At 40.0% G+C, this 14863-nt stretch overlaps 1 protein-coding gene across 1 annotated transcript in view; it reads left to right on the top strand.

The window, feature by feature from the left end:
• LOC122816615 (pancreatic secretory granule membrane major glycoprotein GP2-like) overlaps positions 1-14863 on the top strand; it is a 501830-nt gene that overhangs the window by 18547 nt on the left and 468420 nt on the right. Inside the window, exon 3 of the mRNA XM_044089528.1 lies at positions 11891-12031. Coding sequence (XP_043945463.1) covers positions 11891-12031 — 141 coding nt within the window. The remainder of the gene's footprint in view (positions 1-11890; positions 12032-14863) is intronic.

The raw sequence follows: 14863 nt of genomic DNA, 5'->3' as shown, positions 1-14863 counted from the left end.
CTATATGGGTCTATATTAAATCAGTGAATGCTTAAAAAAGTGAATGCTGATTTATCAACCCCATGTAAGCGAAAGCTTACAATCCCGAACACTCAGAACAGCGATTTTTTTTCCTAGGGAAAAAAAATTGCTGTTCTACAAAAAAATAAATACATAAATAAATAAAAACTTCAAAACATTGCATAAATTGGGGAGCTTTGCTCCCCACACCCCCTACTTAAATATACCAGCTCCAAGATCACACTACAGTGAGGAAAATGGCAAAGTAACGGAGGCGGCCAAGCAGTTTCTTTTCCCAGGGAAAGAAATCGCTTATATGCCGTTTCGCTATTTTGCTGTTTTGTGCTTTCAAGTTTGATCAAGACGCATTTGAAGGATTGCATCTTCGATTATATAATAGGAACCCTACAATATAGCCTCTCAAATAATGCTAACTACTTCAGCCTTCAACCTGCACCAACATACACCATCTATAGACACCTGACCAAACTTAAACCCACCACTTTAGCAGTAGACTAACTACCTGACAAATTCCTACAAATAGCCGCCAAAGCCATTTCCTACCCAGTCTCTTTAATCATTAACAACTCACTCTCAGAACGAAAGCTGCCACTTCTCTGGAAAATCTCCTACATTATACCAATACACAAAGGGGGCAACTCCACAGACCTAACAAACTACCACCTTATAGTTATACTTTCCCCACTGGCTAAAATACTGGAAAAATGTATCCACACCCAGGTCCTAACATATCTTCTCTCCAACAATCTTCTTGCTGAAACTCAACATGGATTCCACCCTAGCCATAGCACTACCACTGCACTCATCCAATTTAGTAACCTATTAAATATGCATTGCAACAACGGCCAACTAGTATCTGCAGTTTTCCTTGACTTATCAAAGATGTTTAATCCAGTCTCCCATACAAAACTAATAACATCACTCTCAGAATTAAAACTAACTATCCCCACTCTATTATGGTTTCAAAACTATCTCTCCCAATGCCAACAATTTGTTCAGTGGAAAAACTCCCTTTCCCCCTACTTCCTGTAAAACTAGGATTACCCCAAGGATCAATACTAGGACCCCTACTTTACACTATATTTACAAATAATCTTCACAAAGCTGCCCCTCTAGCAACCCTGGTTCAATACACTGATGACCCCACTTTAATCTGCTCTACCCTCACCCTCCAAAAACCTCAAATCAAGAACCAAGAAGCCTTTACATCCATTAAAACCTGGCTTACAAACTCCCAGCTAATACTAAATCCTAAACAGATCCAACTTGTGCTCTTTCATCTTTCCAAAGCAGCATCAGCACCTACTCCCCCATTATCTATTTCTGCATCAGATAATACCCCTATCTGTCCCATCGCACAAACCAAATTACTAGGGGTCATTATTGACAATAATATGAAATTTGACAAACACATAGCTCATACAATAAACAAAATCAACAAAAAACTAGGTACTCTTTACAGATGTAAAAACTTTGTAAAGAGCAACAGTAAAGTTACCCTAGCCGATACCCATCTTCTCTCTACATTACTGTATGCTTCTCTTATCCTAATTAATCTAAACAAGAGTGATTTTAAACAAGCTATCAGTATGCTACAACAAAGTAGCAAAATTCGCCACAAACTCCTCCTACTGCACCGACCACTGTCAGGCCCTAAAACAGCTTTCCTGGCTGGAACTCCCTAACACCTCAGCTCTAAACCAAAAACATCTAGCTCATCAAATCCTGTACCAACCTGACACAACTCCAGCCTTACAAGACCTGATCACCCTCTACTCCAATAACTGAGAATTTAGTTCCACTAACAAGGTACTAATTGTGATCTCCAAAAGCCATTGCAGCTCTGGTGACTCACTGTATTCTAGCAACATTGCCAAGACATGGAACTCCCTACCACTACAAATCAGGTTACAACATAACAAAACCATCTTCAAAAAACAGTGTATTTCCCACCTAAACAACTCCTGGACATGCAACTGCCTAGCACCTGGCTGACATATTCTAACTTCTTTCCCTTACCCACTATCCAACCTCTTTAAAACTCCCACAGATGCACTATATATTATCACACGTTACTTGTAACTGCCTAGCACCTGGCTGACATATTCTAACTCATTTCCACTACCCACTATCTAACCTCCTCTTTAAACCTCCCACAGATGCACTATATAGTACCGCACAATACTTGTAACTGCCTAGCACCTGGCTAACATACTCTAACTCCTTTCCCCTACCCACTATCCAACCTCTTTAAAACTCCCACAGATGCACTAAATGTTATCATACATTACTTGGAACTGCCTAACACCTGGCTGACATATTCTAACTCCTTTTTCCTACCCAGTATCCAACCTCCTCTTTAAAACTCCCACAGATGCACTATATATTATCACACATTACTTGTAACTGCCTAGCACCTGGCTGACATAGTTTCATAGTTAAGTACTAGGCTATCTGCCCTGGGGCATTTATAAGCCTAGCCATAGTGATGTGGCTTTCTCCACCCCATGTAATGGTACAAAAGTGTACAGAATAGATTTAGAATACTGTGCCTCTGTCTAGCAGTGATACAGTGAAGATCCCTTTACATAATAGAATTAGTTTACTGTGCCTCTGTCTAGTAGTGACACAGAGGTGACCCCCGGGGTAAACCTACGATCTCCCATCCACTCATTAAGATTTCTCTTGAAGAGAGTCAGTGAGGGGCTCTGCCTAACATGAACTGGGATTTTTTTTCCAGGGCATGGGAAGCCTCTGAGTTATGAATCTATCCCTCCAGCATGTCCTATTCATACTTGTGCCGAGGTTTAAGTCTTTAGCTCTCGTGGTTCTGATGGATTTGCATTTTTTGAGGTGGAGCATGTCTATCAATTCCTGATTGGACATGGCCTTGCAAGTCAGGCACAGATTACCTCTGAGCAGGCGGTATGCTACTGAATAGAGCTGGAGTTTCTTTAGTCTGGCAGCATAAGACATATATTGGAGACCCTTGATCCTCTTGGTGAGGTACGTTTGGGGTCTCTCCAGCTGCTGTAAGTGCCGGGTGAGGTACATACCAAATGGGGTACTGTACTCAATCATGGGCCTGATAAGGGAGGAGTATAGGGGTACAATGACCTCCTTTGATCTGGATGTGAATCCCTTCATGATAAGGTGGGCAAGGTAGAAATTCTTTCTAACCACTTTGGCAACATGGGTGTCAAATGAGAGGTCACTGTTGACTTGGGTCCCCAGGTCTCTGATTACTTTTTCCGTACTCATTGGGTTACTGTCTATGTGATAATTTGTGGGTACTTTGTTTTTCCCAAAGGGGATGACTATACATTTTTGGCATTTAGTTTAAGACCATGACTCCAGCACCAGTTGTCCATTTCAGTGAGGTCTTTCTGTAGGATTGATGTGCCAGCTAGTGTATCAACTATGGTGCCTAGTTTGCAGTCATCTGTGAACTTTGTCAGCCACAACCCTCCCATGTTTGCTTTCACATCTGAGAAATAAATGCCGAACAAGAGGGGTCCCAGGACAGAGCCCTGTGGGACACCACTTGTGACTGGCTTTGAGTCTGACATGGCTCCAGTGATTTTGACTTTATGGGTTCTGTCCTTTAGCCAGTTTGCAACCCATCTAGTGACATATGGGTTTACATTTAAGCTGTTGAGCTTATCTATGATGCCTGAGTGGGGTATTGTGTCGAAGGCCTTAGCCAAGTCCAGGTAGGCTGTATGAACTGCTTTGCCCTCATCAATGGCTCTAGTGACTGTTTTGAAAAAGTCAACCAGGTTCAAAAGGCAGGATCTGCCCTTTACAAAGCCAAACTGGGTGGGATCAAGTGTCTGTAGGTCCCCAATGTCTCTGTTTATGAGTTACATAATGATTCTTTTCATAGCCTTGCAGACCAGGCTGGTTAAGCTTATGGGGTGATAGTTCCCAGGGTCTGTAGAGGTGCCTCCTTTGTGGAGTGGGACCACTGTTGCTGTACGCCAGTGTTCAGGTACATATCCTGTAGTAAGGCTGAGGTTAAATAGCATTTTTATGTGTGGGTTTAGCTCCTCTTGGAGTTCACGTAGCACACAACCCAGGATACCGTCAGGTCCCATTGATGCTGTGTTTTTTTCTTTGCTGAGGGCGGCTCTCACCTGGAAATCTGAGATGACAGGGAGATTACATTCAGCTGGGATAAGTATTTCTTCTTTTGGGGGTGAGGGAGGGGAGAAATTTGCACTGAACCTGTCAGCCAGAATGTTGGCAATATCTGTGGGTTCAGTGTATTTTTTGTCATTGTGAACTAATTCTGAGCATATCTCAGGGTTTCCGCCCAGGTTTCTGACATAGCTGAAGAAGGCCTTGTGGTTATCTTTAGTGTCCTTAGCGATTTTTCTCTCAAAGTTGGCCTTTGATGTTTTTATGAGAGAACGTAGCTTTCTGCTAGTGCTGATCAGAGATGCCTTCCATTTGTGGGATTTTGCTCTGTCGTGCAGTAGCTTCCTTCTTTTGTTATACAATTTGTTTATGGCTGGGGTCCACCAGACAGGACGCTTGCCCTTGGCTTAACTCCTTTCCCCTACCCACTATCCAACCTCAAAACTCCCACAGATGCACTATATATTATCACACATTACTTGTAATTGCCTAGCACCTGGCTGACATATTCTAACTCCTTTCCCCTACCAACTATCCAACTTCTTTAAAACTTCCACAGATGCACAGGTGCTGTATATTATCACGTTACTTACCACCTCACTGCCGCCTACTCCCCAGTGTCCCACCTATACCCACTAACTCTCCCCTAGACTGAGTTGAAAAGCTTTCCCTTAAAATGTCAATGCACCTCATATGAACTTGTCTATATTCTCCTCCTTTTTTAGTTTTTTCCTTTCTTGTCTTACCTTCAGTACCTCTTCAAGATTATCTCTACTAAACATGCTGTATGAACAACCATCATATGTTATTACCTGCTATACTTTTAATTGTATGTCTAAACCTCTATGCTTATGTAAATATCTTATCCAATCATATGTTATTATCTGCTATATTTTTATAATTGAATGTGTAAACCACAATGCTCATGTAAATATATTATGTATAGTATGTTAGCAATTGTTCTGGAGCTTTTCTCCCCAACCCTCTGCTGAAAATGAATAGTTCTATCCAGTCAGACCTCCCTGGTAAACAAATGTAAAATAAATAAATAATAAATAAAATAGACTGAAAAAAACTAGATGCATTTGGTGTTGTGGGAGAGGTGAAAAGGTCACAACAAGGTTGGCCCCAACAGCTGAAAAATCTACTCTTACTAATGGAATGAGGGATTACTCATGAGAGAATAGTATAGATCTGCTCAGTCTTGCCCGAAGGTTATTGGATTTCCCCAGAATGTGCATTGCTGTCAGAAAGGGACGAGAAAATATCATCCATTGCCACACTCTCAAGACCTCTCATTCACTTGGTAAGATCTGGTGCCTCGCTATTTGTGGATGTACTAAACAAAATCTATATCTGCAGTCCTGAATAGCCACCAATGCTAGCAGAACTGCTCTCATCCCCAATATATTGATGTAAAGACTGGCCTCTATTTGGGACCATGTGCCTTAGACTGTCTTTCCAAGATAATGCATTGGAAATGACTACCTCCTATATTAAAGCAAAAGTACTTCCAGGAGAATCTGTCCATTTTAATGTGGTAGTACCCATCCATAAGATGTATCAAGCATATCCAATCATTTTCCTCAATAATGGAAGAATGGACTGAACTGTGACCATCTCAAATGTTGTTTGATTCAGAAACTTGTTCAAATATCTTAGGTCCAGAATTCACCTTAGGTCCTTGTTTTTGTTTGATGCTAAAAAGAATCTTGAGTGAATTCCAGATCCTCTCTGGTCTAGACAGACCTCTTGGATGACTCAATTTCTTAAACGTTCCATTATTTCGGAAGCAGCTTCCTCCCTCTGTTAGGGTGGAACATTGAGAATTCTTTTTTGGGCATGGATGAAGGGTATAGTAGTGAATGAAATAGCTTCTGGTAATGATCCTTTGCACCTATTTGTCTTGTGTGGTGGGGAGCCAGGTTGCTTTGTGCAGGGTTAAGCATCACCGGCTGTCTCTAAGAGTGTGGCAATCAGGCACCTGTTTGTGAGCACTGGAAAGGCTTCTCCAAAAAGTGGACCTCTGAAGACCTGGTTTTGTGAGCCACCTCTGCACCTTGGATTAAGTTTTTTCCCCTCTGCCTTGGGGAGTTATTTCTGCAGACGTATCAGATGCAAAGCCCTGGAATTTATGAAACCAAATTCTCTTTCTTCCCTTCTTGTTTCAGGAGAAGGTCCTTTGAGGGTTGGAGAATTTGACCCCTAGAGCGGCTAGATATTTACCATTCTTCTCACTTCTTGAGATAGCTTCCTTAACTGTGGGACCAAAAATGGTTGATGTAGCATATGGGGGTTAGATGAAGGATGGCTTGAAAAGTTCCACAAAGACACATAACTGTATTCAGGCATCCTTTCATGGAGATACCTGGGCCGGCTGCTATAGATGCACTCTCTGTGGAATTAGAGATATGGCACACAAAAGCATTGGATAAGGACTGTAGAGAAAGCAAGTGTGAGTCAATACATTTTCTTTGATCCAGAGACATGCTCGCTGGGAGAGATTTGCAGTTTCCTTTGTCAAATCCCTCTGGAAATGAGTAAAGTATGCAAAATAATTAAGCAATGTCACCACAAAAAGTAGATAAGGTATAAACACACTACCTAAATCTGACCAACACATACAATTCCCTATTTGGTGGATGGACAGAGGAAGTTTTCTCTACACCACTACCTTGGAATCTACCATAAGTCATTTGTTACAATAGGGATGATCTTTGGAGCAACCAGAAATTTGTCAGTTTTCTTCAGAATAGGCTAAGCTGTGTCCAGCTACTTCCATGCCTGAAAGGAGATCAGGTATACTGTCTTCTCAGCTAGGGGAACTACCGAAAAAGTAGATAACCAGAACCAAAAGCCTCACGGAAAAAAAAAAAAAGTCTCTTCCAGAGAAGGCACTTGGGAAGATTAACCCCCTTTCTGTCTGAGAAGTTCAAGAATCTCTCTGAATGAAACATCTGCAAGGGGAGATACTTGAGAACCTTTTCCTCATCAGAATTGGTGTTGATAGTAGGGCATTCCTCAAGGAAATCAAAATGCCTCTTTTTGCACTTGAGCTTTCTGTGTATCTTTTCGGTGGTTTGTTCAGGTGAGGACTTAGAAGCTGACATAGGCTCTGCTAGGATAACTGATTCAAGCTCCTGGAAACTGTCTGTCTTGACATCTATGAACAATAGTCTGTGGACCCTGGAAAATTATATGGAAGGAGGTTAGATCCAATTTCAGGGGAAGTTGACTTATCTCTAGGTTGAGGAAGCATGCTCTCAAAAGCCTCAAATGCTGAGCTCGACACAGATTCAGGGAGCCTCACTGTAAGAACTGAAACTTCTAAAGGTGGCTTAACCCTAAATGCCATTCCGTTGGGATCCTACCTGAGTCATTGTCAACAATTTGGCTTTGAGGGTCCGATGGATCCAACAGGGCCAGAAACAACTTCATCAGAGAACTTATCAGAGTTGAAAAAGTATGCAATCTCTACTTAGATGCCGATCTGCTCTGGGCGAGGGTTGGATCCAAGTGCTCCAGTCCAAAAGGTCAGAGTGAGAGGAGGAAGAAGTAGTTCCTCCAGATCCAACAACAGCTGGAGCCAAAAGGAACCCCGACTGGTTTTGGGGCTGAAGAAATGTTATCATCCTGTCCACATGAGTTTCAGTGACACTCCAAGAAAACCTAGCTGACCTAAAAGAACAGATAGTGGAGGGTGGTGTAGAGTGATAATGAGGTTTATCCTGTAAAACTGAAGACTTGAGCCTAGAGGAGATATGATCCATTGAGCACCTAGAAGGAGTATGGGATCCAATGATGAGAGGATCTGCAAAGAGGATTGGAGCCAAAGCTCTGGAAATTGTAGGTACTGAGGCCAACAAGGGTGTTAGTGGATTGTGACTTCTCCTTCAGCTATTTTGTTAGTCGATATTCAAACTGGGACAAAAGGGCTCCTTTGCCTATAGCTGCCCTGGCTGGATGTATAAGTAGGGTGAGATTTTAGGCAAGAAGAAATTAAAGTTAATGTTTGCCCTTGATTTCTCAATATAGGTATGACATTTTAGTGACTGCTCAAGCCACAAACCAGGCTACATGAAGGAGTTGGTTATTTCGATTGATGTGCTACAAAAGGTAGTGACATTGCTTGTCTTGGGTCATTGTTTAAGTTTTTGGGTGGTGACAAAGACCATGCATTTTGCTTTTGTGGGATTAAGTATTAGTTTATAGTTAAAGAACCAGGAATTGAAGGAGTTAATGCATTTATTTGCAGCTATTTTCAAATACAGAGTGGTTGTGGCTGGTTCAAAGATTACTATGTCATCACTGTAGAGGATGAATTAAAGAGTAGGAAGGTCATAAATAGACTTATTAATGAAACAGAAAAGAGGAAAAGTGCTAGAACAAAACCTTGGAATACTCCCATCAAATGAGATGTGGACAGAGGGAAAGACGAGGCTAATTTATATTTGAAGCCTTAGAACCAGGTGATGGATGTGTTACTAATGTCAATGCTCTGAAGGGAGAGAAGCATCTATAACACTTGTGCAGAAATCATTTGGCTATCCTGATGAGTATACTTATCACAGTATTATTTATTATTTATTTTACATTTGTTAACCGGGATGGTCCGACTGGATACATGTCCTTTTTCAGCGGAGGCCCGGGGAGAAAAGCTCCAACAGAGTTACAGTGATAATTAGGTACAGTAAATGAGCTGAAAGAACTTAACAAAAACATAGGCTATTTACATACAAGTACAAGACTGCCATTACTATTTCTGAGATTACTACAAATGTAACATTAATAACATATTAGCAAGGACGGTAGGCAGTATAATGACATAGAGTTAGACAGGATACATATTTCTTTATCACAGTATACAAAGTACTTATCATCTTAGCTAGTTGTTTATGTTTTAGTTAATGGCACAGAGCTAGTCTGGGTTTGAGCAAGGACATAGCCAGTGTGACTTGAAGTGGAGTTTTAGACTATTTTTGATTTGACTTACAGTACAGTATCTTTTCATGTAGCTACTCACCTACAACTCAAAGAATTGAAGCTGAGCTAAGACAGGAAAACAGACAATAGAGAAACTGTGAGGCAAGCACTGCTATCCCTGAGAAGGATACTCATCTCACAAAAAGACTGCAAGCAAGGGTTTATTTAGAAACTGCATATTGAGATGGGAAATTTAATGCCACAGAAGCCCTTAAGACAGTGGCAGGTATGCACAAAATAGGATAATGATGGAAACAAGATGAGATATAAACATATACCTAGAAGGTAGGCTATTGCTGTAAAATATGTGTGCATATGTCTAAGAATCCTGCATAAGTAAATCTCTAAAGCAATGTATTAGAGAACTGAAGTCAAATTAAAACTGGTGCAACTGTGAGAAAAACAGAAGGGGTTTTCACGGTGCAGTGGTACAGCAGTAGTGTTGTCACATCACAGCAACAGGTTCTTTGGTTCAATTCTTGGCTGAGGTGCCTTCTGTGCAGAGTCTGTATGTCCTCCCTGTGTTTGTGGAGGTTTCCTCTGGGTGCTCTGATTTCCTCCCATGTTATAAAGGCATGCATCTGGAGCATTTCTCCCTGGGTCTCTGCTGAAAATTGGCTTTGTTCCAAGTAGGACTTACCCAGTTAACAAATGTTAAATAAAAGTTGTGTATTTCTTAAACTGTTATTTAGCAAAAGGTAAATGTCAAGGCAGTTCCTCATGGTTAGGAATTCTTTGTTTGGCATCCCCTTGACTATGAAAGAATTTGTATGAGAAAAAAGAACTGATATTGTGATGATGGAAAGTTAACAATGGTATTAATTCCTTTGGGAAATTTAACCCAGATGGCAGCTTTGATGATATTTAATAACCTAAGTATCTACAGTGCTGTACAAAAGCGATATCTGCTGAAATAGTAGTGGTAGAAATGGATGAAGTAAACAGACAGGCATTAGTAAAAAATATAGTTTTCTTTCTTGAAATAGCAAATAAGATAATGGTCTTTCTTTACAGTTGATAGTTCATAGATGATAGTTCTTAGTTCATAGTTATATGCTAGTTCATAGTTCTTAGTTCATGGTTATAAGCTAGGCTAATGCCCCCCAGGGCTTTTATTAGCCTAGCTGTGCAATACAACCCAATTGTGTCCTTATGTATCATAGATATTTATTAGGAGGGGGTATGCTACTTAGGAAGTTATCCAGGGGTAATAGAAATGTGGTCTTTTATCGACGTTTCGTCAATGACCATTTTATAGGTTGTAGGGGCAGTTAGCAAGACTTTTGTTTATTCTTTCAACAACTAAATAATAGTAGTTGTTTCTTTAAATTCACTATGAAGACATCAACACACAAAATACATTTTTTGGATGTGACAGTATGTTTGGAGAATGGTTCATTATTCACTAAGGTACATAAGAAGAATTGTTATACACCATTCTTTCTACACAGAGAGAGCATGCACCCACAGTATGTATTTTCCAATATTGTTAATGGACAAGGAATGAGGGTATCTTGTCTTTGTTGTGATGAGATGGAGTTCACAAATGAGTTGGAATACTTAAGGGGTGCTTTTGTGAACAGAGGCAATAGGCCACAAGAGGTTAATCGTGCTTTGGTGAAAGTTCAGTGTGAACGGAGTGCACGTGCTAAACCTTTCTATTCTGAATGGTCATCTGGTTTGAATAACAGTGAATCAAATGTGTTAACACAGCTACCCTTAGTTGTTTCTTATACTCAGGACAATGACCTGGTGAAATGTTTAGTTTCTGGCAACTGGCGGATGTTGTTTGTGGATGCTAAAACATCAGATTATAGTGGCCCTTTCACCTAGATTTGTATACAGAAATAAAAATAATTTAAAGTAACTTTTGTGCTATCCAAGGTTACAACATTTGTCTTTGCCAACAACAGGAGGAACACGCAAATGTGGGTCATGTGCATACTGGACTTATATAGATGAATCCCGGTTTTTCAAACACCCAGTTATATGGAGGCTATGGGAGCTACGACCAGTAGCAGACTGTGATACTATCAATCTTGTATATGTAGCACACTGTGTAGTATGTTTCCAATTTTATGTTGGCAAAACAAACCGGCATTTGAAAGAAAGAGTTAGGGATCACATGTACTGTGCTAGAAAGGGCTTAACATATAGTGCTTTGGCTAAACACATACTTGAATATGGGAGTGACCGTCCATTTGTATTTCAGGTTTTACATGTGCGGCAAGATAATGGGCAACTTAGATCAGCTACTAATGCTACTGAGTACACTGAGGTGAAATGGATATTAAGACTGGCAGCACATAGAGGCATGGAGCTTAATGATTCAGTCCTTATCAAACCTGTTTTAAAGTCTAACAAGCTCAAGTAGTTTTTTGCTTTTTTTGTATGAAGAATGCTTGTCTTAAATGTGTACTGTGCTTTAAGTTTAAGTTTTGGTTTTAATTAATTGATTTGTAGGGAATGTAATTAATTTGCAATGAATGCATACTACATAAATGGTGATTTGGTTCATTGTTTGATATCTGAAGAAGTGGTGATTTGTACCGCGAAAGCACTCACATTTTAATAAACCATTGCTTCCGTTTTATAGATCAGTGTTTACCTTCTGCTTTTTGGATTTAATTTGAAGTTAAATTTAAGATTAAACATCTCAGTCATTGCTCAGATATGGTAACAAAATAAAGAACCACTAGTTTATAAAAAGTAATTTTTATGTTTGACGTGTCTTTTTTCATTTCAGCATCTTCACAATGTAAACGTCCATGTCTTCCTGATGAAGTGTGTCAACCATTTACATCCTTAATTAATGAGTCCACTAGTCCTCCTGTGACCTTTTCTGGCTATGAATGTAACTGCATCTCAACCCTGTATGACAATCCAGGTATGGTTACAAACTAATCAGTCTATATCAACACATTTTCTGGTGTTTTCAGTGGAAACTACATTATACAGTTACCATAACCGAATGTGAATGGAACACTCTCAAGAGGTAGTTAAAATGAACTGTATAGTAATTGGTTAATATCCAGTTTCTTACTCCAAAACATTAGATATACCTAGTTTTAATGATTATGTTCCTTGCTCATTCCCTTTTTGCCAAGAAGATCTGTTATGCATACAACTTTATTGCTGAAAATGAAGCATTTTGAAATTTTGATGAAGGAACTGTTAGTAAATGAAATTATATTTGCTGCTACTTTCTCACTAATAATATGCTGCAATGATTTATATGAAATAAAATATATCACATCACTGCTGTTTTAAGAATAATTATATACCTTCTTCAAAGTAATACTATTATGCACTATCTGCCTTCATTCACTTAAAACAGATAACAATGCCGTCTTCCTAGGTTTGACACTAGAGAGTTCATTATGTGCAGTCCGTCTGAGTTTCACATTATAGTGTAAATCTGTATTTATTCCTTCTCTGCTTGTATCCTTTGTAACGTGAAACACATCTTAAACTAATCAGATCAGCATTGAGAAATCAAAGTTATGTACTTACCATAATGATAGCTTTGTGTTGCATTGTTCTGTCTTGTTCAACAGATGGGTTATTGGATCCGATCAGATCCATTCTCAGATCTTTATCAAGAGTTTGGATCCAGGCCACTGGCTCCTCCTCTACACATAATTATTTTATTTCATTTTATTTATTTTACATTTATTTACCAGAAAAGTCCAACTGAATATATGTCCATTTTTAGAGGAGACCCGGGGAGAAAAGCTCCAGAAAGCAGAGTACAAATACATTAGGAACAATAGAGACATTTAGAGATAAGTATAATATGCAGTTTTCAGTAGGGTTACAAACATAGATAAAACACGGCAGACAACATCAAAATCATGCAGCTTCAATTTCAGGCAATAATACACGCAGTTATGGGCTAAGTCCCTTCAAGAATTATTAGAGTATATGATTGAAATGCTTAGGGAGAGTTTGCAGGAACAGTGGGTAGTGATTATTCAGGGTTTAATCAGAGACACTACCAATGCTGTTGGAAGTCTAGTTTGAGGCTTTTTTTGAACTGGGTTAAGTAGGATTGGTGAGTAAGTTCGGCAAGTTTTGCCTACTGAGTTAGTGAATAGAGAGTCCCCAGCCACATTTATACTCTTAGTTGTTTGTACCAGCACTTTGTCAGCAGAGCCTAGTGACCTCAGGTTGCTGTATGGTTTGATGATCTTATTTAGTGCTGGTGTTTTTTCGGGGTGATATAGTATTTTGTGGGTTATTATAAGTTGGTTGTATAGTTTGATGATGTTATTTAGTGCTGGTGTTTTTTCGGGTTGATATAGTATTTTGTGGGTTATTACAAGTTGGTTGTACCGGAGAAGACTGGGCCACTCTAGTCATCCTAGATGAGATAGGTTGATACAATGGTGGGTCCTAGAGGTAGCATCTGTAGCAAATCTAGCAATATGGTTGTAACAACTATCAAGTTTGATAAGGGTGGTTTGGTTCAGATTAGTGAAGAGGGGGGAGGCATAGAGGAGGGTAGATAGTAGGTGGGACAGAGTGATAGTGGTTCTTGCAAAAGGAGTGTCGAAAGGCTTGATCCTGTATAGGGAGCCCAGTTTTTTGTTGAAAGATTTGATGGTTTGATTGACATGGATATCAAGAAGTTATGTACTCACCATAACGTTTGATGTATGTAGTCCATCTCGCCTCACATTCTTACCCGTTGGTTCAGAGCTCAAAGTCTTTCTATTGGCTGGGCTAAGATGGTATCCCATGCTGCACTGCTCTCTATCCCCAGATCTAATTTGTTGGGAGCACCAGCACTCATTCTCCATGCATAACAGCATCTGAGGAAAGGAAGGACAAACCAAAAATGAAGGGAGCTCTGAAACAACACCTAACCTCCAAATCCTCCAGGACGGGAGAAGGAGGGTGGGGTAAGTAAGAATATGAGGCGAGATGGACTACATACATTGAACGTTATGGAGAGTACATAACTTCTTGAAGTTATGTAGTCCAATCTTGCCTACATTCTTACCCGTGGGACAGCAACCCCAGCACCTAAATCCTGGGAGACTCAGTGGAAAGTATTCCTGAGCACTGTGGAGCCAAAGGAAGACCTGCCCCTAGGTACCGCATCTAACTTGTAATGAGTAACAAAGGTGTGAGGAGATGCCCAAGTAGCCACAGCACAAATATCATCCATAGACAATCTGGCCTGAAAAGCTGTAGATGTAGATACAGACCGAGTAGAGTGAGCCTTCACCCAGAATGGTAAATCTTTTCCCCCTGATGAATAAATGAAAGAAATACAACTGGAAATCCACCTGTACAACATGACTTTGGAAACAGGAGACCCAATTCTGTTTTCCAAAAATGAAACAAACAACTGATCAGATTTTCTGAGGTCTTTCGTTCTGTGCAAATAAAAATGTAATTGTCTGTGCATATCCAATTGATGAAATTTGAATTCTGCCTTGTTTGAGAACTGGGGAAAAAACACTGGCAATTCAATAGATTGGTTAAGGTTACTGACTGATGCCACTTTGGGAAGAAAAGAGGGGTTCAGTCTGAGATAAACCCTGTCCTTATGAAATATCAAATAAGGAGGCTTGATTGATAAAACCTGAAGCTCCGAAATGCGTCTGGCTGACGGGATGGCCACCAAAAAGACAGTCTTCCAAGTTAAGAATTTTAAATTGCAAGTGGCTGCAGGCTCAAAGGGGGGTGAAGTAAGCCCTTGTAGAACAAA

This window comes from Protopterus annectens, chromosome 1.part1, assembly GCF_019279795.1.
Source record: "Protopterus annectens isolate FY-2018-M chromosome 1.part1, PAN1.0, whole genome shotgun sequence".
In the NCBI taxonomy this organism is placed as follows: Eukaryota; Metazoa; Chordata; order Ceratodontiformes; family Protopteridae; genus Protopterus; species Protopterus annectens.
Note: the sequence above shows the minus strand (reverse complement) of the source record. Positions and strands in the feature narration are given on the sequence as shown.